At 43.6% G+C, this 25,702-nt stretch overlaps 2 protein-coding genes across 7 annotated transcripts in view; one reads left to right on the top strand and one right to left on the bottom strand.

Annotated features, from left to right (window-relative positions):
* Positions 1–18,180, bottom strand: part of LOC117466913 (solute carrier family 35 member F5-like) — a 32,920-nt gene extending 14,740 nt beyond the window's left edge. For 2 of the 4 annotated variants that reach the window (XM_034110421.1, XM_034110419.1), the window contains exons 1-11: positions 17,571–17,729; positions 16,847–16,922; positions 16,306–16,457; positions 8,321–8,470; positions 7,841–7,903; positions 7,583–7,664; positions 4,943–5,136; positions 3,582–3,663; positions 3,321–3,408; positions 567–631; positions 339–443 (exon numbers count right to left, since the gene is read on the bottom strand). In XM_034110421.1, coding sequence (XP_033966312.1) covers positions 339–443; positions 567–631; positions 3,321–3,408; positions 3,582–3,663; positions 4,943–5,136; positions 7,583–7,664; positions 7,841–7,903; positions 8,321–8,470; positions 16,306–16,440 — 964 coding nt within the window. In that variant the 5' untranslated portion in view covers positions 16,441–16,457; positions 16,847–16,922; positions 17,571–17,729. Of the gene's footprint in view, positions 1–338; positions 444–566; positions 632–3,320; positions 3,409–3,581; positions 3,664–4,942; positions 5,137–7,582; positions 7,665–7,840; positions 7,904–8,320; positions 8,471–16,305; positions 16,458–16,846; positions 16,923–17,570; positions 17,730–18,095 lie in introns of those variants that run through there. The other 2 variants (XM_034110420.1, XM_034110422.1) reach the window with 2 other exon arrangements.
* Positions 18,181–18,213: 33 nt separating this feature from the next.
* Positions 18,214–25,702, top strand: part of sympk (symplekin) — a 31,534-nt gene continuing 24,045 nt past the window's right edge. For 2 of the 3 annotated variants that reach the window (XM_034110416.1, XM_034110418.1), the window contains exons 1-9: positions 18,214–18,365; positions 18,660–18,811; positions 19,885–19,950; positions 20,210–20,263; positions 20,410–20,483; positions 20,586–20,712; positions 20,932–21,181; positions 21,480–21,650; positions 21,781–22,020. In XM_034110416.1, coding sequence (XP_033966307.1) covers positions 18,725–18,811; positions 19,885–19,950; positions 20,210–20,263; positions 20,410–20,483; positions 20,586–20,712; positions 20,932–21,181; positions 21,480–21,650; positions 21,781–22,020 — 1,069 coding nt within the window. In that variant the 5' untranslated portion in view covers positions 18,214–18,365; positions 18,660–18,724. The remainder of the gene's footprint in view (positions 18,366–18,659; positions 18,812–19,884; positions 19,951–20,209; positions 20,264–20,409; positions 20,484–20,585; positions 20,713–20,931; positions 21,182–21,479; positions 21,651–21,780; positions 22,021–25,702) is intronic. The other variant, XM_034110417.1, reaches the window with a different exon arrangement.

A 25,702-nucleotide genomic window follows, 5' to 3' on the forward strand; every position in this document is an offset into this window, starting at 1 on the left:
CAGCAGGTTCAACAGACCAACACACACAGCAGCAGGTTCAACAGACCCACACACACAGCAGCAGGTTCAACAGACCCACACACACAGCAGCAGGTTCAACAGACCCACACACACAGCAGCAGGTTCAACAGACCCACACACACAGCAGCAGGTTCAACAGACCCACACACACAGCAGCAGGTTCAACAGACCCACACACACAGCAGCAGGTTCAACAGACCCACACACACAGCAGCAGGTTCAACAGACCCACACACCCTGAGACACACAGACGCCTCTGTCCGCTGTGGGGAGACGCCTTCATGGAATACCAACAGATACACTGAGTATAAACTCACCAAAGAACATGGGGATGTCGAGCTTATCCTCCCGATCCACTCGTCTCTTGATCATGACGATGTAGACCGCGTACAGCACCGCCCCCGCCAGAGACCACAGAGAACCTGCAGAAAAAAAGGTCATCACATTTGGTAAGAAGAAACTATATCAAGTCGCCGCTATTGGGAATAAGACTAACAATTTCATTACACAAACTGATCTGAAATGGGACATATCTCTATGGTTACCTGAGACGCCTTTGTCATCAGGGTTGTCCATGCTGGAGAAACTCACGAGGGTAACACCTCCCATGCTGAACAAAAGATATGGAACATGAACTGACTGATTCAAATAAACAAAGTCGAATACACTTCAAGATATACATTTTAGATTAGATCTACATCATTATGCAGCTAATCTAATGTAAGAGGCAAGTGAGAATAAAAAGTCCCATCTATAGAGCATCAAGCTATGGTACTTGGCTAACACTTACATTTCATTTATTAACCTAAAAGAAAGACTAAAACTAAATATAAGTTCCTTAGGCAAACAATATTCAATATGGATCGGGGTCGCAAAAATAAAGACCAAGATCAGGGGGTTATTAAATGAGATTCTAGGGTTCAAAGTTCATATGTTGTTCATTTCTTGGGACCAGGAATATTCACACAAGATAGAAAACCTAAATAAAAAAGAAAAGCATCAAGACACATTTGGCCCACAAACCATCCACTCATGGAATCCATGCTTAGCTCTGAAACAGCCTCCCAACACGCTTAGCTCTGAAACAACCTCCCAACACGCTTAGCTCTGAAACAGCCTCCCAACACGCTTAGCTCTGAAACAACCTCCCAACACGCTTAGCTCTGAAACAGCCTCCCAACACGCTTAGCTCTGAAACAACCTCCCAACACGCTTAGCTCTGAAACAGCCTCCCAACATGCTTAGCTCTGAAACAGCCTCCCAACATGCTTAGCTCTGAAACACCTGCCAACACGCTTAGCTCTGAAACCAAACCTCCCCAACACGCTTAGCTCTGAAACAGCCTCCCAACACGCTTAGCTCTGAAACAACCTCCCAACACGCTTAGCTCTGAAACAGCCTCCCAACATGCTTAGCTCTGAAACAGCCTCCCAACATGCTTAGCTCTGAAACAACCTCCCAACACGCTTAGCTCTGAAACAGCCTCCCAACACGCTTAGCTCTGAAACAACCTCCCAACACGCTTAGCTCTGAAACAGCCTCCCAACATGCTTAGCTCTGAAACAGCCTCCCAACATGCTTAGCTCTGAAACAGCCTCCCAACATGCTTAGCTCTGAAACAACCTCCCAACATGCTTAGCTCTGAAACAACCTCCCAACATGCTTAGCTCTGAAACAGCCTCCCAACATGCTTAGCTCTGAAACAACCTCCCAACATGCTTAGCTCTGAAACAGCCTCCCAACATGCTTAGCTCTGAAACAGCCTCCCAACATGCTTAGCTCTGAAACAACCTCCCAACATGCTTAGCTGTGAAACAGCCTCCCAACATGCTTAGCTCTGAAACAACCTCCCAACACGCTTAGCTCTGAAACAACCTCCCAACACGCTTAGCTCTGAAACAACCTCCCAACACGCTTAGCTCTGAAACAACCTCCCAACACGCTTGGCTCTGAAACAGCCTCCCAACACGCTTAGCTCTGAAACAAACTCCCAACACGCTTAGCTCTGAAACAAACTCCCAACACGCTTAGCTCTGAAACAACCTCCCAACACGCTTAGCTCTGAAACAGCCTCCCAACACGCTTAGCTCTGAAACAACCTCCCAACACGCTTAGCTCTGAAACAGCCTCCCAACACGCTTAGCTCTGAAACAGCCTCCCAACACGCTTAGCTCTGAAACAACCTCCCAACACGCTTGGCTCTGAAACAGCCTCCCAACACGCTTAGCTCTGAAACAGCCTCCCAACACGCTTAGCTCTGAAACAGCCTCCCAACACGCTTAGCTCTGAAACAACCTCCCAACACGCTTAGCTCTGAAACAGCCTCCCAACACGCTTAGCTCTGAAACAGCCTCCCAACACGCTTAGCTCTGAAACAACCTCCCAACACGCTTGGCTCTGAAACAGCCTCCCAACACGCTTAGCTCTGAAACAGCCTCCCAACACGCTTAGCTCTGAAACAACCTCCCAACACGCTTAGCTCTGAAACAGCCTCCCAACACGCTTAGCTCTGAAACAGCCTCCCAACACGCTTAGCTCTGAAACAACCTCCCAACACGCTTAGCTCTGAAACAACCTCCCAACACGCTTAGCTCTGAAACAACCTCCCAACACGCTTAGCTCTGAAACAACCTCCCAACACGCTTAGCTCTGAAACAACCTCCCAACACGCTTAGCTCTGAAACAACCTCCCAACACGCTTAGCTCTGAAACAACCTCCCAACACGCTTAGCTCTGAAACAACCTCCCAACACGCTTAGCTCTGAAACAACCTCCCAACAGGCTTAGCTCTGAAACAACCTCCCAACATGCTTAGCTCTGAAACAGCCTCCCAACACGCTTAGCTCTGAAACAGCCTCCCAACACGCTTAGCTCTGAAACAACCTCCCAACACGCTTAGCTCTGAAACAACCTCCCAACACGCTTAGCTCTGAAACAACCTCCCAACACGCTTAGCTCTGAAACAACCTCCCAACACGCTTAGCTCTGAAACAACCTCCCAACATGCTTAGCTCTGAAACAACCTCCCAACACGCTTAGCTCTGAAACAACCTCCCAACATGCTTAGCTCTGAAACAACCTCCCAACATGCTTAGCTCTGAAACAACCTCCCAACACGCTTAGCTCTGAAACAACCTCCCAACACGCTTAGCTCTGAAACAACCTCCCAACACGCTTAGCTCTGAAACAACCTCCCAACATGCTTAGCTCTGAAACAACCTCCCAACATGCTTAGCTCTGAAACAACCTCCCAACACGCTTCCTTCTCTGAGCCACCAACAGGCTGACGGAGCCCTTACCTCAAAGCCACGGCCAACAGTTTGGATAAGGTGAACCGGTCGCTGCTGTTGCTGGGAAATATAGCTGCCAGGATGAGCGTGAACAGGCCTTGAGAGGGAGGAGAGAAAGCCATTTATATCATTTAACTACCTTCTCTTTAGGTAAATGAATACATGACGCCAACAGCACATAGGCATCACACATTTTCCAATTGACTAAAACAAGGTTGAGTTATAATGGTTTCTGCTTCACAGTGCAGATGTTGTGAGGGAAAGAGTCACCTGAGGTGGAGGACAGGATGTTGACAATAGCCACCTGCGTGTCGGACAGAGCTTCCTGGTAGGACAGGTTAGCCAGGAACCACTGGAGACAAACACAAGCAGGGACACCTCAGACACCTCACAGTGCAACACTCACCCTCTCACTTTCAAGTCTGCACACATTCTGAAGGTTCTTTTCTTTAAAGGACACGACCAGCGCTTCCGCCAGGGGGGCGTCTTGCCGTTATGGCTTGAAATAACGAAAAGGAAAAAGGACAAGGACATCCCTCTGTTGGAGGGGCAAAGGAGTCTGGTGGGATTCTTTTCGGAGTATTGAAGATCGTTTCCCCGACATCGGCGGTGCCTGCTACCGGACAACACGGAACGTGCGCGATTTATACGCGATGAGGGTTTTAGTGGAGCACGCGAGTGAGCTGCGAGCGCCGGAGCCTCGCCAAACTGAGGCTCCGTGGTGAACTGGTAACATGAAGAGCTGCTTGGGAGCGAACAGCCGGCGCTTTAAGAGAGCCGAGCCAAATGATCCGGCTCACTGGCGTAAAGAGACGGTGTCTATAAGGGGCGGCTCAAGTCAACCCCCCCCACTACTTTAGGGAGATGATCTGGACAAAGTAGATTTTTTAATTGTTGTGATTAGAACATGCATCTTAAACTATGCAAAATACATCAAATAAGTTATATATGTTTAATAAGTCATTAAACATATATAACTAAGCATAAATATACGAGCAGTGAAAAGGACTGTCTGAAGTTTTAATTTGTTTGCTTCTCTGAGGCACTAGCTTGACGTTCTCAAGCCTAACATCTCCCTCCATGAATCTCGGAGTGCAGTTCAAATGCAGCCGGGCCCTTTGTTGCGTCTCTCTCTGATTCGCTGCCATCGCTCCACTATTGCTGTGTTATGGCATAACATGCTTGATATATTTCTGAGACAGAAGCACTTCTCGATGTGGGCGGTTTGATTGTGGTCACAATATCAAAAATGATAGCAGGAAAAAAACGTAATGTAATTACATGTGTATTGTGCTAATGTCATTTACAAACCTTAGAGTATAATCCCCACATAACGATATAAGTAATCAAAGGCTTGAGTTAATATTCTGCTTTAAGATTTTAGAGACTTTTCTTCAAAGCGCTCAGAGAGTATGAGTCACAAATTAAAAACAGTTCATAAAATGAAAGGCCACATGGTCAACGGCTTCATTGTGTGTGTGTGTGTGTGTGTGTGTGTGTGTGTGTGTGTGTGTGTGTGTGTGTGTGTGTGTGTGTGTGTGTGTGTGTGTGTGTGTGTGTGTGTGTGTGTGTGTGTGTGTGTGTGTGTGTGTGTGTGTGTGTGTGTCATCCATCCTAGCTGTTTGCCTCACCACAAAGCAGAAGAAGAAGCTGATCTTGGCCACATCAGTGATGGTCAGCTTGCCCACTGTGCGCAGCATGGCCTCGTGGTCCTTGGCAGCTGGGTAGGACATGCGGGACAGTTTGGCCTCCAGGGCCTGAGTTGAGGGCAGCTGCCGCACCTCCATCACATTACTGAATCGCACACGCTGCTTCCTGGAAGCTGCTGGGGGGGGGTCAAATGGAGAGGGAAGGGAAAAACTGGCTCTATTTCCGATTGCACATACAGTAACGTAACTTCGGGCCTCCATCGGTATTTACAGCAACACCATCATTGTATTTTATCACACAAAGACTCGGATGAACACACTGCGGTCATGTTAAACACTGGTGCTAAACATGTGAGGTTAAAACAAACACATTAAACACTTTCTCACTGAGTGATGTTGGAGTCTGGAGATGCATGGCCTTTCAGTCACATCCAGACACTCGGGGCACTTAGAACTCTGCATCGCATCAAGTACAAAAGGGCCGACAAAATCCTTTTGTCACAGGTTGTACTTTTATTTGATGTGAAAAATGATATCGGAGGAAAATAAAAGAGAAGAAGAGAGGCCCTCCTCTTGTTAAATGTGTATTTCCTATGTTTGGCTCATAACAATGATTACATATGTTTCCATAGCTCACCACTGCCCTCTGTTGGTGGAATTGTATTAACTAGTACACTTCCTGTGTATCTTGTTTCTACAATTAAGTATGCTTAATTTTGATTTGTATATACAGAGCAGTGTTGGGCAAGTTACTTCCAAAATGTAATATATTACTTATTACTCTCTTTTGAAAGTAATAAGTTACATTACAATATTACTGTCTCTGAAATGTAATGAGTTACACTACTTTTTAGTTACTTTCACCAAAATGACCTCAAAAGAATGGCTAGGTATTTTAAATGCTGAAACGTAGTTTAGTGCAGCTCATTATACATCCAGTGAAGGGCGATGTGGTTTAGCATAACAACTGTGTAGGCCCTTAAGGCTACTAACAACTTGTATTACACGGCTTAGTTGAATACTCCATTCTGATTGTAACTTCTTAACATGTGACACGTTGTTAATCCAGCAGTACAGACCACTGTCAAGGACTCTAATGAAGGTTGCTAAGGAGGATCAAGAAAGAGAAAGCAAAAGAGGTTAAAAGACGGAGCGCTGGACGTCAGATAAATCACCAGAAGAAGGCAGACAGGAAGTGAACACTAACAGGACACGGAATGGGCTCTGTAGTGTGTTTAGCATGTGGCCGTGTGCAGGCCCGGCTCCAGAGCAACATGACTCAGGGTGCCTCTGAGGTTACAGGGCGCAGCAGTAGCAGGTTTACATGAGCAATAGTGGCATTGATGGTCCCCAATGAACAGATGATGGCCTTTGTTATGTTTTGAAACCAAGTGAGAACATTTCAAGTGAGTTAAAAGTGCAATCCTGAAATATCTCATATACTCCAAAGTGGACTGTGGCAAAGAAAAGCACAACAGCTTCAAAGCTACTGATAAAACCAATGAGAACATTTTGTAAATCAGGCACATATGATTTGAACCAGCTCATGGTTTGAAATGGCAAACATTGAAAAGCTAAAGTATTATTAAAACCATGTACTAATCATCACCTTGGTCCCATCATGTACTCTGGGAAGAGAATATTTACTCTGCTTGAAAACTGGATCACATCATCATCATGTGAGGTGACTTTGTGACCTGGAGATCATTTCAGCTGCAACATCAGCTCGTTGATAAGCTTGGGATATGAGATCTGTTTGTAGCCATTCGTGGTGAAGGCATCTGCTATTGTGTGCATTATGTTTGACCCAACATTTCTACAGGCATGGCAGAATATGGCACTATTTTCACATGAATATTCTAGCCCTTGTCTATTTGTATACCACGAGCTGCAAGATGACCGCCTAACCCCACTGTGCAGGCGGGTACTTGTTTAGATCTACCTGGGCAGGCTCTGTTTTGCCGTGGTATCCTGCGGGCCGCAGAGGGGCGGCGTAGTTTCGGGCGACGAAGACTGCTGCTCCGGAGGCGAGGGCGGCGAGTCAGGCGGGAGTCAGCTCGTGTCCACATGGAGGGTACCGTAACGTCCCCATCTGACCCGTTGCTACGGTCTGCAGTAGATGCAGTGTTGCTGGCGTTTAGTGATGGCTGCTTTAACCATGTTCGTATAAATGATTATCCTCAGATGTGTGTCACTGCTGTGGAAGCACTTTGGAGATGATGCACGCGCAGCGGAGCAGGTCACGCGCACCTGACACCATTTGTTGTTTGTATTTTTCGCTCCGTTCTCTTTTTTTAATAGAGGGTGCATAACATTCAACTGCCCCGAAGATCCCGACGCGAAGCCTGAAGGGTAAACACCAGGTTTACTAATCTACCCGCACAATGTGTCTGGTGTCGGAATGTCTCGCTGTGTTAGTACATTGTTAAAACCATTTCATTTCGGGTTAAAATGTGTTGTAACTGCGTTACTGAGCATTATGGGTAATATATTACCCACATTTCATTAGTAATGCGTTACATTACTTCATTACAGCAAAAAGTAATATATTACTGTAACTCTGTTACTTTTGTAACGCGTTACACCCAACACTGGTACAGACCACATCAACTGTGTACTCACAAGATTCACAGTCTCCCATTAAACAATGCGAGGGCTCAGCAGGTACATCCTGGAACTTCACCGGGACATACAGCGGCTCACTCTGAAGAGGGACAGAGGTCAGACATGTGTAGTTGAGCTGCCAACCAGCCTCAAAGTGACATGTTGTACTGGATTTCAGTAATACTGGTCTAAGCAAATAAGTGGTCAAAACTGAACATCCAAGTTAGTTACACCTGTACACTTCAACTGGTTTACTCTCTCACTCGGACTACATACCAAACAGTTGCTCACAGTGGTGTCCGTGTTGCAGGGTGCAAAGTAGGCCTCAGCATCAGCAAACTGCCGAGAGACACAAAGCATCAACTTACAGACCAAAACAACAATCATTCGGAACGTTCAGTCTTCATGAAAGCGTCACCACCTTTCAAAGAGTCATTGAAGAATAGGCACAACACAGAAATACTTTTATTTGCACACAAAAAAAAAAAAACTGCTGCAGCAGCAGCAGCTTCTAGCTGAACTAAGGTGTAATGCAATGAGTGCATTCTTAGGCTGTAAAAAGAACGATACATTGAAAGGCAAGCTAAGACTGGAGAAACAAAAGATCCAAACCCATTATTGCTATGAGCTTCACTGTAACACAACGTTCTGCTGCTGCTGCAGGTGGAGCTCAGTCAAATGAAGTCAATGAAGCTGCTTTGTGACCGTCTGATTCAGGTTGGGAAAGTACTGCCCCCACAGGGTGTAACCACTTACAAACGCAGAGTGCCGGCGTTTCAGAGAGCCGGTGCACTGCTGCCTCCAGGGCCGCCACAGCAGGAAGCCCAGCAGGTACAGGACAAACATGGAGGTCTTGGTGAATGTGCTGAAGAAGGGTTTGTTGTACTCCTGCCGTCTGAAAATGTACTGCGGAAAGAGTCAAGAGAAGCAATCTGTTACACAACGACTAACACGTGGGCAAGCTGGACACTTTCTCCATTAGGCAGTGGCACCTCTGTTTATTTCTGTCAAGGTAAATGCAGTTCTACCTAAGAGTACTGGAGACAACAAATGATATTTAATAATATATATATATATACACTCAATACATTCATAAAATCCAGTCCATAGGTGACGGCTGTAGTTCCTGTTAGGTCTGTCTTTAGTGATTCCATTGGACTTGACAATGATGGTGTGTTTCCTCTTATCTCTCATTTTAATCTACTTTCTATGCTGCTAACCCAGATGTCTTTAATATCAAGTTCAAACAAGCTTTTAAAACCCAAACGGTATACACTGGCATTGGTATCCAGTATGGATGTCAATCGTTTAATGTTGGGTTTTATTCATTTTGTTTTATCTCTATGTTTGACCAATTCTTGAACTTCCTGTATTTATTTTACTTGTGTGATCTTTTTCAAAATAGCTTGCCGTCTTTGCAGTTTCATGTATGTTGTTGTATTTTGTGAAGCACATAGCGATAGAAATTAAATGTGTTATTATGAACTATTCCTTTGTAACGGTGCCACATCCCAAGAAGTCAGCTGGCTTCCATTTAAGAAGTTTGCGTTTGAAACTGTGAAATTGCTTCTTTTTTTATCCAGCAGTACAGAGTAAACAGAGGATCTACAATGTGCCTTTATCTGTATGTTAGTACTTTAATAACTCCTTGTTACTAGAGAGAGGGGCAGGGTTATGTCCAACTGGGGCCTAATCAACAAAGCACAATGATATATTTGAAGTCTACAGCCAACCCAGAAGTTAGTGCTGCAAGGGCTCCATCGCTTCAAAGGATTGAGATTTAAGATTAAACAAACGTTTATGATACTCACATATTTAGTTCAGCAGGGTCATGTCCACCTGCTCCCACCACTTGTACATTTGTTGAAGCATAAATTCAAAAGCCAGAATTCAAAAGCTAACGTGATGCAATAAACAAACTACAGCAGGTCACATGACTTCACGTCACCACCGCTAAGCTAAAGGCGGCTAATGTTCAGCATTATGATGTCTAGTTGTCTGATTTCAACACTTTGTATCAAACATTCTTTTGAATTAACTTAAACGTTTCAGACATTTACCAGTGGGGTAATTACTGACATCATTTATGTCGTAGAACAAAATGTAAACATCTCATGTGCGAGACACCCGCTGAGAAGCCAACTCTGGTTATTGGTAGCTCTATTATGAGACACGTGAATTTAGAGAGCGAAGCCTCCACAGTCACATGCATTCCGGGGGCCAGAGCGGGCGACGTTGAAGCGCATCTTAAACTGCTGGCTACAAATAAACATAAATACAGTAGGATTGTTATTCACGTCGGTGGTAATGTGATGTTCGTTTACGCCAATCAGAATGCACCAAACTTAATGTGGAGTCGGTGTGTAGTTATGCTAAAACAATGTCGGACACCGTAATCTTCTCTGGTCCCCTCCCCGATCTGATCAATGATGACATGTATAGCCGCATGTCATCATTTCAGCGCTGGTTGTCTTGGTGGTGCCCAGCAAACAATGTGGGCTTCGTAAATAATTGGACAGCCTTCTGGGGAGAACCTGGTCTGATTAAGAGAGACGGCATTCATCCTACTTTGGAATGTGCAGATCTCATTTCGGCAAACATTTCAGGGCTTTGTGGACGTAATCCATGACAAACTGGAGTTGAGACCAGGAGGCGGAGTCGCAGTCTTACACGCTTCTCTGCGCTCTCTCCTAGGCAGTCACCCATAGGAATCCCCGAACCCAATAAAATACCCAATATTAGCGGTGTGTGTGTCTGCCCAAGGACAATTTAAGGTAAAACCTAATAGAGGTGTCACACATAATAACCTAATAAAAGTAAATGTAACAACTACTACAGTGCAACAAAACAGGAAGATTAAATGTGGTCTCTTAAACATAAGATCTCTAGCATCTAAAGCAATATTGGTAAATGATTTAATATCAGATTATAATATTGATATATGCTGTCTCACTGAAACTTGGTTGAGACATGAAGAATATGTCAGCATAAATGAGGCCACTCCACCCAGCCATATCAACACTCATATTGCTCGAGGCACGGGCCGAGGAGGTGGAGTTGCAGCAATCTTTGACTCAAGTTTACTTATCAATACTAAACCAAAATTAAATTATACCTCCTTTGAAAGCCTCGTTGTTAGTCTTACGCATCCGACCTGGAAAACTTTGCAGCCAATCTTATTTGTTACAGTGTATCGTGCACCAGGTCCTTATTCAGAATTCTTATCAGAATTCTCTGAGTTGTTATCAACTTTGGTTCTTAAAACAGACAAAGTAATTATCGTAGGTGACTTTAATATTCATGTTGACGATGATAAAAATAGCCTTACTGTTGCATTTAACTCTATATTAGATTCTGTTGGTTTCTGTCAGAGTGTAAATAAACCAACCCACTGCTATAATCACACTCTCGACCTTGTTCTGACTTATGGTATTGAAATTGAGCAACTATTAGTCGAACCGCATAATCCTGCTTTATCCGACCATTTCTTAGTAACTTTTGAAGTACTGTTACGAGACTACAAAGCCTTAGTCAAAAGCTCTTGCAGCAGAAACCTATCTGTTAGTGCTATAGCCACATTTAAGGAAGAGATTCCACCAATACTTAACTCGATAGCATGTCTGCATGTAGGGGAGGAAACTTATACAAAATGTACACCACCCCAAATTGATCATGTTGTTGATAGTGCTACAGATGCGCTGCGAATACAATTAGACTCTGTTGCTCCTTTGAAAAAGAAGAAAATAAAACAACATAGATTAGCTCCATGGCATAATGCCGAAACCCGCAAAATAAAGCAAAAGTCGAGACAACTTGAAAGGATATGGCGTTCCACTAAACTTGAAGAATCTCGTTTAATTTGGCATATTACTCTCAATGAATATAAGAAAGCACTGCGTAAAGCGAGAGCAGCCTACCACTCTTCATTAATAGATGAGAATAAGAATAATGCAAGTTCTTTTCAGCACTGTAGACAGGCTGACAGAGAGCCACAGCTCCATTGAGCCTTCTATTCCCTTAGCACTCAGTAGCAATGATTTTATGTGCTTTTTTAACGATAAAATTGTTACTCTTAGAAACAAAATTAATGATTTCTTGCCTTTGACCAATATAGAGTTATCAACAGCTCCCGGAAACGTAAGTTCTAATATTACACTAGATAGTAAACTAGAATGCTTTTCAGCCATAAACCTTGAACAATTACATTCAATGATTCTCTCTTCTAAACCATCAACGTGCATGTTAGACCCAATTCCAACTAAGCTGTTGAAGGAAGTTTTTCCATTAATTAGCACTTCTTTATTAAATATTATGAATATGTCTTTATTATCAGGCTATGTTCCACAATCATTCAAAGTAGCAGTGATAAAACCGCTTCTTAAAAAGCACAACCTCGATCCAGAGGTTTTAGCCAACGATAGACCTATTTCTAATCTTCCATTCCTCTCGAAAATTCTTGAGAAAGCGGTCGCAAAACAGCTGTGTGATTACTTAAAAAACAATGATTTATTTGAAGATTTTCAGTCTGGCTTTAGAACACATCATAGCACAGAGACAGCTCTGGTTAAAGTCACAAATGACCTTCTAATAGCCTCAGACAAGGGACTTGTCTCTATTCTTGTTTTGCTCGATCTCAGTGCTGCATTTGATACTATGGACCATGATATCCTATTGCAAAGACTAGAGCACTTAGTTGGCATACAGGGAACTGCTTTAGGCTGGTTTACGTCCTATCTATCTGAACGCTCTCAGTTTGTACGTGTTAACGATGAATCTTCCACGCAAACCAAAGTTAGCCATGGAGTGCCACAGGGCTCAGTGCTCGGACCTATTTTGTTCACATTATATATGCTTCCGTTAGGCAATATTATAAGGAATCATTCTGTAAACTTTCATTGTTATGCGGATGATACTCAACTATATTTATCAATCAAGCCTGATGAAATTAATCATCTAAATAAAATTCAAAACTGCCTTAAGGACTTAAAAACGTGGATGACATTAAACTTTTTGATGTTAAACACGACCAAAACTGAAGTTATTGTACTCGGCCCGAAGAATCTACGAAACAAATTATCTAAAGATATACTAACTATGGATGGCATTAATTTGGCCTCCAGTGAGACTGTAAGGACTAAGTGAGACTGGTGTTATATTTGATCAGGATTTATCCTTTAACGCCCAGATAAAATCCACGCATTTGTTACTTCAAGGCTGGATTATTGTAACTCCTTATTATCAGGGTGTACCAAGAAGTCAGTCAAGTCGCTTCAGCTGATTCAAAATGCTGCGGCTCGTGTACTAACCAGAGTTAGGAAAAGGGACTACATTACTCCTGTTCTGGCTGCCTTACACTGGCTCCCTATAGAACACAGGATAGAATTTAAAATTCTTCTTCTCGCCTACAAAGCCCTTAATGGGCAGGCGCCATCTTACCTTAAAGAACTCATTATACCCTACTGTCCTACTAGGGCATTGCGTTCCAATAATGCAGGGTTGTTCCTAGAATCTCTAAAAGTACAATGGGAGCCAGAGCCTTTTCTTATCAAGCTCCACATTTGTGGAATCAGCTTCCAGTTTGTGTTCGGGCGGCAGACACCCTATCCGTTTTTAAGAGTGCGCTTAAGACCTTCCTTTTTGATAGAGCTTATAGTTAGGGCTGATTAGATTCAGCCCCTAGTTTTGCTGATATAGGCTTAGGCTGCAGTCGAATAGTCCAAAGATTAGCTCCTAAGTTCTAACCCTATCGTCTATTCCTTGACCTCTGAGTGAAACGTCACGGGGTTAAGGGATAGTGGACAGGAGAATTCAAAAGGACTTAGGAGAAGAGACTGCGGTACTTTAGAGAATCCGAATGCACTTTCACTATCCGACGTGTTTATAATGCGCCAGCGGAGTAGCGGACGTCATGAATGTGCGTCTGCTGCTGTGGGGGAACTATGGAAACTACAGTTTTCTATACAGCGGACTACAACATGGATGTTTAATAAGAACGAGGGACTACTGTGAACTCATCTAGAGACTCTGCACCGTGCTCTGATGCTGTTGCTTTGCTTTATGAACGTGGACAACAGAGAAACATATTCTTCCAAAGTTGGAATTGAAATAAAAAAGGAAAGTGAAACTTATGCTCGTCACCCTCTCCCTCCGGTCCGCATTAATACCAATGATCCCAATACGTATGATTGTATGAACTAAAGATCTTAAAATCAATACAAATGTATTTATTATAAACGTTAGTCCTTACCATCTATCACTGTGTATATCACCATTCAAACATCTTTTAAAAGTTGAACAAACCCCACACAGCTCAGTAAAGACTGTGAGATGTTGACTTTATTTGATCATTTCAGTGAAAACTAACGTTCATATTTCTCTTTTTGATTATAATACTGATGAACGTTCAAAACAAAGCACTTTGGCAACTTACCACATACGTTTTAAAATGCTTAATAAGCACCGTAACTTTCATGATATCATTTCTCGGTCATAATCGGTTGTTTCCGTGAACGGCCGACTGTTGAGTGACGGCAAATGCTGCGGCTGCATTGTGGGGCAGCATTTTCGCTTCTCCTGCCGGTTAGGGAGGTCCAGTGGTTCCTAAGCTAAAGGAGGTTATAAAGGAAGTTTGAAACCTCCTTTCCTATCATTCTCATCATTCTAGAGAATTCGACCGGCACTTATCATGGCTGCCACTGAGGGACTTCCGGGTCATTTCACTCCTTTAGGAAGGTTCCTAAGCTAAATGGACTATTCGACATCAGCCCTTGTTTGTCGGGGGACATCTTACTTCTTCCTTCTCTCTGTCTGTACCTGTGTACTCTCATGTTCCGATTAACCCAGCTTCCCCAAATGTCTTTCTTTTTGGTGTCTATATATGCCGGGATCCGGAGTCATGGATGATCCTGCGGTCCTGTGTCCTGGATCGCGAGCCCTGGATCTTGAGTCGTGGCTGTGGTCCTGGATCATAAGTCCTGGATGGATATCCTCGTGGATTCATCTTCCTATTATACACACATGCATTTCCAAACATCTGGACTACCTATGTTGCAAATGTATTATCTTTTCAATTTACACACGGCAGTGTTGTAGTCAAGTCACCAATTCACAAGTCCAAGTCACCCTCGAGTCACCACTCTTCGAGTCCGAGTCCAAGTCCGAGTCACCAAAGGAGAGTCGTAGTCGAGTCCGAGTCACCCAAGGAGTGTCCGAGTCGAGTCCGAGTCATCATTACCTGTGTTCGAGTCCGAGTCCAATTCCGAGTCACAAGTCTTCATGTATTAATCTTCGTGGATATATATGTTTTGAAATGTAGCTGCTCCTCTACATTGCTGTTATCCTGTCTATTGAACTGCTGTGAAGCGAGTTTGGCTACAATTCTTGTAATAGGTGCTATACAAATATAAAGCTTATTTCTAATATTATTATTATTATTATATATAAATAAACTATATTTAAAATGAGTTACCTTTTAGAGAAGTGATTATATGTGTATGCCAATATTTTCCTATGGTAAAGTTTTCGTTTTGCACTTTTATTTTGATAGTAATAAGATCGGGACTCTTATTCTGAAGGAACTTTTACGGGTTAAATCAGTTTTGGATAAAGATTTAGCCCCAGAAAGCACATGGCTACTTGGCATGCAAAATGATGTCATTATGCATGTTAAGTAACCATGTGCTTTCGTGTTATCTGCTGAATCTTTATTTATTGATTAGATCACGTTACTCTGATGATAGTGTTCAACACAGCCGTCTGAACTCGATCCTTAGAGTAATGTGTTACGGATCCTTCTCTTCAATATTGTTTCCACATAAAGAGCATTTTGCTCTTTTCCAATGTGGAAGCAGAATGTGTGAAAGCATACAGCATGATGCGGGGTGTGTCTGTAGACATCTCTAGACTGGAATAGCGGGGCCCAGTAGTGAACTCGCCATACAGGATAGAGGACATCAGACTCCAGAGAACATGTGCTCGAGTCCGAGTCCAAGTCGGAGCGTCAATGTACGAGTCGAGTCCGAGTCATCGTGGGGGGGGAATTCACGAGTCCGAGTCCGAGTCCAAGTCATCCTGCGCGAGAATTCACGAGTCCAAGTCCGAGTCGCGTCAATCAGTGTGCGAGTCCGAGTCGAGTCACGAGTCCCGAAAATCGGCACTCAAGTCCGACTCGAGTCCGAGTCCAGGACTCGAGTACTCCATCTCTGACACACGGCATCTATTGCACGTCTGTCCGTCCTGGGAGAGGGATCCCTCCTCTGTTGCTCTCCCTGAGGTTTCTCCCATTTTTCCCTTTAAACTGGGTTTTCTCCGGAAGTTTTTCCTTGTACGATGTGAGGGTCTAAGGACAGAGGGTCTAAGGACAGAGGGTCTAAGGACAGAGGGTGTCGTATTGTCATACTGATATTCTGTACACACTGTGAAGACCACTGAGACAAATGTAACATGTGTGATATTGGGCTATATAAATAAACATTGATTGATTGATTGATTGATTGATATGCTTGCATTACCATAGATCTTTTTTTGTAGGTCTCTAACCCAAAACTCTTTGAGACGACGGAGCCCAGAAGTAAAAGGGGTAAAAGGCTAACTATTTTCAGGGTTTCGGACTCAATACCTAAATACACTCTGATTACAGAGCACAGCTTCACTCCCTCTCTCATTTAAGACATAATCTCGTACTGTAACCAGAATTGCAGCAGCAGGTGTAGAAAACTGAGTGAGTGTAACAAAGTCCTTACTGAGGTGAGCTCGGAGGAGACCACCCAGATGACGTCCACCAGCAGGAGGATCACCACTCCGAGCGCCATCCTCCTCCGCTGGGCTGCAGAGCTTCCCTGAGAGCTCATCCGGTTCATGATGAACACCCACTCCATTGGGACACTGGGGACACCTGCATGGACCGACAAGGACATGTGGAAGTTACAAGATGATCAGAAACAAGTGTTCCATGAATGGGACAATCTGCCAACAGAATTCTAAATTATAACGATAAAGTACAACCTCAATTTGTATCGTACCCTAAATGTAGAACTTGTTGACTGCATTAGTCGACTAATAGGTTAGGGATTTCACTTATACACCCTTTAAAACCAAGAAAATACTGATGCCATATTACGATTTCCAAAATCTAAGACAATTTATATCAGGATATCAATTTGATATTGATATATTGCTCTCATCTAAAATTGGTCCTCAACAAAAATATTAAAGCCAACGTAGGACTATAATATCCTGGCAGAGAATAACTTTCAAATAGCCGTTTTACATTGCAATACACACCTGTTAACCAGAAGAATGCACACACTGAAATGTGCTTGGCAGAGGCCGACTCCAGGGGACTCACTCTTACAAAAGTCTGCCCAAAAAAGAAAGAGCAAACATAAGTAATGTTAACATTTTTAAACTAACAACCTGTCAGAAAACATCAGTGGATATGCTACCACTATAAGGAGTGACTCAAAGGGAATCCAATACGTTTTTAAAATAATAAAGACAATAACGACAGACATACATTAGTTGAGCTAAATGCCAGCTAGCTACAGTCAGTTGTGTGTGGTGGATAGAAAACCATTGACTGTAAAACATAGCTGTACTGTTCGTAGCAACAGATTTTAAGTGTTCAGTGTTCAGTTAAATGTCTAGTTTCCGTAAGGCATAGTTTAGCTTAACTGTGTTTGAATCCTATCAGAGTTCTCATGTCAGGTGAGCCGTTTCTCCAACCCCTGAAGCTAGCGAAACAGCATACAAGCTAGCTGCTCCAGTAGCTGTTATGTTTACAGACCTGGGGTCAGCTAGTAAAGCGAAGGTTGTGTTTAATGTCCAGTTAACTGTAGTTCATTGAGGAGTCGGCTTGGGTGTAGTAATGTGTGGTGTTACCGTTAGCAAATAGCATCGCTGTGCTACGTTTGCTTCTTTATCAATATAGAAAACTAACGTTGACGAGCTACGCGCTAACAAGCTTGATAAGGTGATCAGATGTTTGATATTAAAGTAGACTTTTTACCTGAATACGAGAACAAGTCCTTTAGTCTGTGCCATACTAGTATTTACATATGCTGCTAAAATATCGACACAATCACAGTTTTAACGATCAAAATGTTGACAACACTAAGGTTGTAAACATTAGCACACCCTCTCCTCTTGACTATCAGGTGACATCACTTATGTACTCCTGAGACTTCTGGGAAATGAAGTCTTGCACTGGTTTATATATTGTTATCGCACACTTCAGACTTCTTTTTCAATGTAATCTGTAAAACAAACACGTAAGATGTAAGAGCTAACAATTATATGTATTTGAAATGTATTCTTTCCTAAATTACATCTTTATACGTTTGAGTAAGTGATAATACAGCGTTGTATAGCTTAGTGATATCTCTCAATTGTGTCACTGTTGGTACTGAGTGATCTGTACCTGTCTGTGGAAGCACTAAAACAAACATACAATGGACAAATGTTTCCAAACTTATGGCTAATATATCGCTTACAAATATATACAAATATACCAAGTAATACTTTACTAACTCACCTACTACATTCATTATTTAACGACAAAGGGTGCTTCTAGTCCAAATGGTTTCTGAAACAGCATGCGTCCAGCAGGTGGCGCTGCGTCTGCACGTTCACCCGCCGTAGAAGAAGAGCGACACCGCTTTTTCAATTAAACATGGCGGCTTCCCTAATGGAGCAGAGTTGCTGAACTTATTGAATATGTAAAAGCTGCTACATTATTAAGCCTGTCCCGATAGTCAGGTTAAGCTGCTGGTGCTACGACAGAGTGAAGAGTGTGTATTGGAAAGTAAGTAACACACATATGTCATTATTATGTTATAGAACATCTTGCAGGTTTAGCATCACGGTTAGCATTAGGCTAGCGCGATGGCCTAGAACAAAGTGTTATTCATTGCTAAACGCAGCTTTAGAATATTGTTATGAATGCTTTATATCATGTATTTCAGTATTCAATAGGATACAATATATAACAATGAAGTCAATAAGTATGACCAGTAGGTTTAATATTAGCACGCTAACCTCACATCATTGTGATTGTTCTCTTAATGACCTCCTTATTGACTGAGTTGATGTCAAACAGGTTGCAGTGTCTACTTGGATCTGAAAAGCATGCTGTCTTCATAGTGAGAGAAGCAGAACAGCATCATGGAGTATTCTTCTCGGGAGGGGGAAACTCAACTGAATCCCCAGCAAGTCATCCCCCAGGTGGTCGATATGACCACCAGTGAACGGGTAAGCCGTTTCTTTCCTTGGATCAGATGGGTTTTAGTAATGCAGTCATATTAGCCCTTTGTCGGGCGGAACCGACATATCGATGACATTGGCTCCAGCACACATTCCTACTGCTGATCAAGATTTGACACGTTTATGGATATATCTATTTTCGAGCAGCATGCTGCATACATATTAACTACGCAATGAGAGTTCCATGGTCAATTCAATCAAATAAGATTGTGTGTCCGACACAAAGTGTGTGTCCCTCTGGCAGGAGGACCCAAAGCTCTCTGCACCCGAACAGCTCCTTCCCTCTACTGGCCTCCTCCGGGCTGACTCTACCCCTCAGTCAGCTGGCTCTATAGATTCTGTGCATTACATTCATGCTCACAATGTTACAACATATTGTTCATCCTAATACTGTCTGAATTCTGCACATTGTAACTGCACTTATTTATTTTTATTATATTTGTTAGAGTATACGTTTACTTTATCCATATATTCAATTAAAATATTGCTATATTTAATGTTATTATATTATTATAAGTTGTTATTCTTTAATCATTGTTTTATTTTGTACCATTGTTTTATTTGAATGTACACCAAGATACATTCCTGGTTTGTGTTAACCTGCTTGGCAATATACCTGCTTCTGGCCCTTATCAGTTGAGTCTAAACATCTGGAAAACACACCTGCAACAGCAGTGCGATTCACACGGGGGAGGAAACCCTCATGTGCATAATATGAACTGATAAATGAATCAGATCATCTCTTGTACATCAGGGTTGTTTTGATCCTCACATGCATTTCAACACAACGCAGGCAATGCTTGTTGCGTTTGTTCTAGAAACCTCTTCACCTGCTTACATGTAGCACTGATGTTCTCGTGCACATGCAGAGTGCTGCTGTGGAATAGTGTGGCAAAGGGAACGTAAACACTTACCATCTATCTCGGTAAGCGGTGGATGAGCTGGTGAACCAGGTCGGCTGAGCAGAAGTATAGGAACGCAGTTATTACACTGACATGTGAACAATAAGAGAATTAGTATGCTTCAGGAAAAGTGCATTCATTCAGCGTGTTCTGTTCCAGGTGGTGGATCTCCTGAATCAGGCTGCCCTCATCGCGACAGATGAAAAGCTAAATGTGCTCAAACAGGTGTGTGTTTTTTATTATATATACATTTTCTTTCCTGTTCATATAGATGCAAATGAGTTTCATGTTATTTGTTTGTATGCTAGATGAGTTGCATCTGTGCAAATGACTGAATGTTCCCTAACCCAAGTGTTCCCACCATTACTTGGCTACTTTCAGAGCAATGTACGGCACCCTGTCCTCTCCTTGGGCTGCTGCTGTGAAGCCCATTGAGCAGTACGTGTGTGGAAGACTATTAAATACATCAACTCCTCTTTTCTAGGTTCAGGAGCTCGTCATCAACAAGGATCCCTCTCTTCTGGACAATTTCTTGGATGTAAGTGCACCTGGATGAAGCTTTGGGACCTCGCTGGAATGCAGCCACTTTATTACACGAGCTGGATTCAGTCCAACACATCGTGCAGGAGAGCTGCACCAAACTAACACTTTGTTCATCGTTCTTTCTCCTTGTTCTTCTGTTAGGAGTTGATCGCCTTTCAGACGGACAAGTCTATCGAAGTGAGGAAGTTTGTCATCGGCTTCATCGAGGAAGCATGGTGAGCTTTAAACAGACTCCTGCCGCCTCAGTGCTGTACATTTCATGTTTGGCATATAAGGACGTGAGCAGATGTGTCAGTGTTTTCTTCTGTCTTGTTCAGTAAAAGGGACAACGAGCTCCTTCTTAGGCTGATAGCCAATCTGAACATGTTGCTGAGAGACGACAGCGTGAACGTGGTGAAGAAAGCCATCCTCACACTCACACAACTGTACAAAGTGTCTCTGCAGGTAAGCGCTGCCTCCTTTATGCACATTTAGTCTTTCTCTAGTACTTCTGTTACATATAACCATTTATAATCGAGTATGGTGAGATAAAAACAGAGTGTAAAATGTAATCTAACATTAGAATAAAATACTGCGTATTGTAATGTATCAATAAATACGTAGACTATGTGTTCTATCCGTAAGTGATGTTTCATATGTGTGACTTCCATCTCCTCCTTGTAGTGGTTGGTGCGCTCTAAAGCAGTATCCGAGAGGCAGGAGGCATCCTGGGATATGGTCACACAGATGAAAGGAGATGTTCTAGCCTTGCTGGACTCTGAAAACGACGGCGTGCGCACTCACGCTATCAAGTTCACAGAATCATTAATCATCACTCTGTCGCCCCGGACGACAGACTCTGATGTTCCCAAGAGACAGGAAGGGGACATCAGCCTGGATAAAGTTCCCCGAGATCACTCATACATTCGCTACTGTACGTATGTCCCACATCTCTGGTTGAACGATACAAGTCAAATATGCAATAATGTTGTTTAATATCACTTACAATATTACTTATGTTAATGTCAAACAAAACAGAGAAGCCATCAATACAAAAAGAAAAAGGATTAGTTACATTTAAAGTGCAATTCTCTACCAAAACCGCTTTTAAAATAACTCCAACGAGTGTAATAACACAGTCTTACCCAAGTGAACGTGGTGGTGACAGCGCGATGTATTGTCAGCCCTACTCCAGTCCATTAACCTTGTGATTTCCCTGATGGAATGGGAAGCTGCTCTGTGTGAGGAGGGCAAGGCTGCACTGGAGAAGCTGCTGAAGTTCATGGTCCATCCGGCCATCTCGAGCATCAACCTCACCACAACGCTGGGCTCCCTGGCTTCCATCGCCCGGCAGAGGCCCATGTTCATGTCGGAGGTGGTGCAGGCGTATGAGACGTTACACGGTAAGTGCTTCAGAGCCAATGTTTCTGTATTGTTATTAATGCAAATCTTTCTGCTCATTTGACTGCGCATATTATTATTATGCTAAATGCTTATTCTTATTTTTTCCCCTCCTTACCGAAACCTTTTTAGCAAACTTGCCACCAACTCTGGCCAAGTCTCAGGTCAGCAGTGTGCGAAAGAACCTGAAGCTGCACTTGGTGGCGGTCCTGAAGCACCCCTGCAGCCTGGAGTTCCAGGGTCAGATCAGCACTCTGCTGCTGGACCTGGGAATGGCCCAGAGTGAAATAACACGCTCCACGCCTGCACCCCGCGAGCAGCGCAAACGGCCTCGCCATGACGAATACACAGAGGGGAAAAAGGTCAAGATGGGTGAGTAGTGGCAGCTGATGAGTCACAGACACGAGAGGAATTACACATTTATGGACTGGTGGGCAAAGTAAGGAAATGTATACCGAGTCTTTTTTATGAATCAGTTTCCAATGGGCTTTCTTCAAAGCAATATAATTGGAAACATAAACAAACGTTTTTTAAAGCTTTTCTTTCATTGGAACTCGTACACATGGGAACATATTTAGCTTTACTTGTATGTTGGCCTATTATAGAGAGCAAACTATGGATTTGGTTATCGATTTATTTATTATTTTATACAAACCTATCAAAGAATCCGTCTCTTTTGACACATTAATGTTCTTTTACAAGAACATTCAGTGTTTCCCCAGGGATGCAAAATGGGAGCGCGGAGCCCATGGAATTTTTTTGTGCGTGCGAAGTGCGCCCGCCAATATGTTTCTATTGCCCCTTTCACACCAACGCGTTATCAGGGCCGGCTCGGAGCTAGAGCCTGAAAAGTACTGTTTTTTCCTCTTTACACCGCAGCGGCTCTTAGCTCCGGAATCCGGTTTGTTTCCAGCTCCAAAAAATTGTCGGTCTAGAAGCAAGACTCCGGAGCTAAGAGGTGGCGTCGTGGAGGCGTGCTGGATACTAAACCCACCTCCCCTGAACATGGGTCGACTAAAGAGTCTCATCGTGCCTGCCTACAAGCAGTAGCGCTGAGCAAAGTGACTAGAAGGCAACCACACACTTTATAAAGTCAGGCAACACTAACCAGGCTTCGTGTGATTCTGTTTATTTGTGCCTTACCATCCGTTCACTGTTATCGATCATTGTGGAGAGAGGCAGACGTGTTGTTTTGTATTATTGCAGCTATCGGATGGAATCAATACATGGGCTGCACAGGTTGTCGTGTCCGACTATCACAAGTAGAATCATAATGAAAATACGCCGGCAAAATGTGCCTCAAGAAAACGGCTTATGCTACAATAGGATGGCAACAAGTAGTCAAGTAGTCAGTTTAGCTTCGGTTGCTATGCCAACATCACCCGTTTTATACCAGAGAAACTTTCATAACAGCGTTGTGATACCAAACAGTGTCAATTCAGACTGACACACATTCACTTAGGCTAAGGGGAACTGGGGATATGCATCAGCTGCTTGTGTGAGTCGGACAGTGAATACTTTAGAGCGGCCGCTGCAGTGTGAGCTAACCGGGAGCTAACGGGAGAATACACTCCGTGGAAGAGCAGCCAGCACTGCAGCGGTCGGTAAATGCTGCAGAAACACATTAATAAACAATGAACCACGGCACTCTGGAGAAAAGCATAAGGTTGGAGAAGTCGTTATTCAATTTATTCTGGCTTCGTGTGATTAAAAGCAACACGATCATCGACCCGACGCAGTTGTTGTTGTTGTTGTTGTGAGCGCCGTAACGCCGTTGGGGAGCAAATCAGCGATGTAAACGGTGACGTCACTTTACAAAAATGAAAGACATTAAAGGCATTTAAACACAGTCATTAAAAAGAAAAGATAATAAAAGAAACATTAAAAGAAAAAAATACATTGAATAAAAAGTACATGAATTAAAAAGACGTGCCTTTGTGACGTGCAACAACATTAACCTTTCTGTTGGTCGCTTGTTGGCAGACCCTTCACGCCATGGCAGAGCGAACAGGTACAGGCAGGGCCCTTAGTGACAGCCCTATAGTTTAAATCTACTACCCACAAATAAACATATGTACCTCATTCACACCAACGCAACTCCGGTTCAAGCTCCGTGCTAGAGCTTTTCAGCTTCAGAACCGGTTCTTCGGTTTAGCTCCGGCTCTTTTCACACCGCCCAGAGTCTGACTGGTGCTGCGTCATTGCGTCATCGTTTGCGTCATGACGTAACCGTTTGCGTGTCTGCTTCAAAAAGCCAAACCTGCAGAAACCCCTCACAGCTGACACCGACAACAACAACAACAACAAAGGCCGATTGTGCTCCAGCTTCCTCTGTACCTCTTCGGAAGACCAGATTCCCAGCAGGCAGCTGGTCTCTTCAGTGGACCACTGCTGCTTGTTAAGTTTCTCCATCGTTGTGTACAAACTGGATAAAATGCGGGTTTTTGTTGTTGTTCAGGAGTTGATCCCGGCCCTGCCCCCGCCTCAACGTAAGCGTGACGTATGCGGTGCTTTTGCTCTAGCTGGACAATTTGTTGGTGCTTGAAATGAACCGGATTCCGGAGCTAAGAGCTCCGCTGCGGTGTGAACAGGAAAACCCGGTGCTTTTTAAGCTCCAGCTCCGAACAGGCCCTGAAACACCGTTTGTGTGAATGAGGTAATGGACATGGGCAGTGTTTCCGCCAGACCAGGGCTGAGAGGGCGTCCACCCCGAGAGCGGGGGGGTGGGGTGTTTGAATTTGGACTTGAGCCGTCCCTTATAGATACTGTCTCTTTACGTCAGTGAGCCGGATCATTTGGCTCGGCTCTCTTAAAGCGCCAGCTGTTTTGGCTCCCAACCGGCTCTTCGTGTTGCCAGTTTACCACGGAGCCTCAGTTTCGCCGTTGCGAGGCTCTGGCGCTCGCAGCTCACGCTCCACTAGCACCGCTCATCGCGTCCAAATCGTGCCCGTTCCGTGTTGTCCTGTAGCAGGCACCGCCGATGTCGGGGAAACGATCTTCAATACTCCAAAAAGAATCCCACCAGACTCCGTTGCCCCTCCAACAGAGGGATGTCCTTGTCCTTTTTCCTTTTCGTTATTTCAAGCGATAAAAACTCTCGATCTTCTCTCGAATTATTAATATTTGTGGACGCCTTCGGCTCGAGTTCAGGGCGTCCCGAGCTGAATAAGGGCGTCAAATGACGGCAAGACGACCCCCTGGCGGAAACGCTGGACATGGGTTACTATTTAAAAAATAAAATAAAAAATGTATTGTGGAGTTAAATGCATTTGGTGCATTTTGAGGGGAAAATAAAGAGACTAGATCTATGGAAACACCTATATGAAACAGAACTGTATACATTTCAATAATCATAAAATCATGGCCATAACCAATAACATACCTTTTCCAATATGAAAAAAACACTGAAACTTGTTTATTTATTTTTTGTTCATTTATAGTTGTGATTGTGTCTGTGCTCCTGAATCAGCCTCTCCTGTCTCCCTCCTCTCCCCTCTGCTCCTCTTTGAGGCAGCAGCAAAGACTAGTTTTAGCTCTCAACAAGTTTTCAAAGTTTATCTTACCTTTTTTCACCTCGTTCACTTTTTTAAATTATTATTCATGCATATTTTACTAATCACTCCCCCCTCAAATGGAAATATGTGTTTATGGTGACCACACCGTTTGAGACCCACTGAGAACTTAGACTAAGTTAACTATCTAAACGCTCAGAGTCCTTCACCTCACCTGAGCTGAGGTTATCCCGAGCTTGAATGGCACAGAGAGACCAATCAAGGGCTTTGATTTATGATCTGTATGACAGTGGCCATGTCGGCAGGCCACATCATGTGGACAGCCAGGCGTCGGCCCCACGAGGACGCATACGGTAAAACGCAATCGCAATTGCAAAAAAGGCTTCCGTCCACATGCAATAGACACCGGAAAGTGTCTGTTCACCTATGCTGTTCACATGAGACCGCTCCGTTTAGCTCCAACCGCTGGAAAGGCTGCAGTACATATGCCGAGCCTGTACGTGGTGCTGTAACTTCCTCCACAAAAGCAACGAGTATGCTGC

The sequence above is a fragment of the Pseudochaenichthys georgianus genome, chromosome 21, assembly GCF_902827115.2.
Source record: "Pseudochaenichthys georgianus chromosome 21, fPseGeo1.2, whole genome shotgun sequence".
Taxonomy (NCBI): domain Eukaryota; kingdom Metazoa; phylum Chordata; class Actinopteri; order Perciformes; family Channichthyidae; genus Pseudochaenichthys; species Pseudochaenichthys georgianus.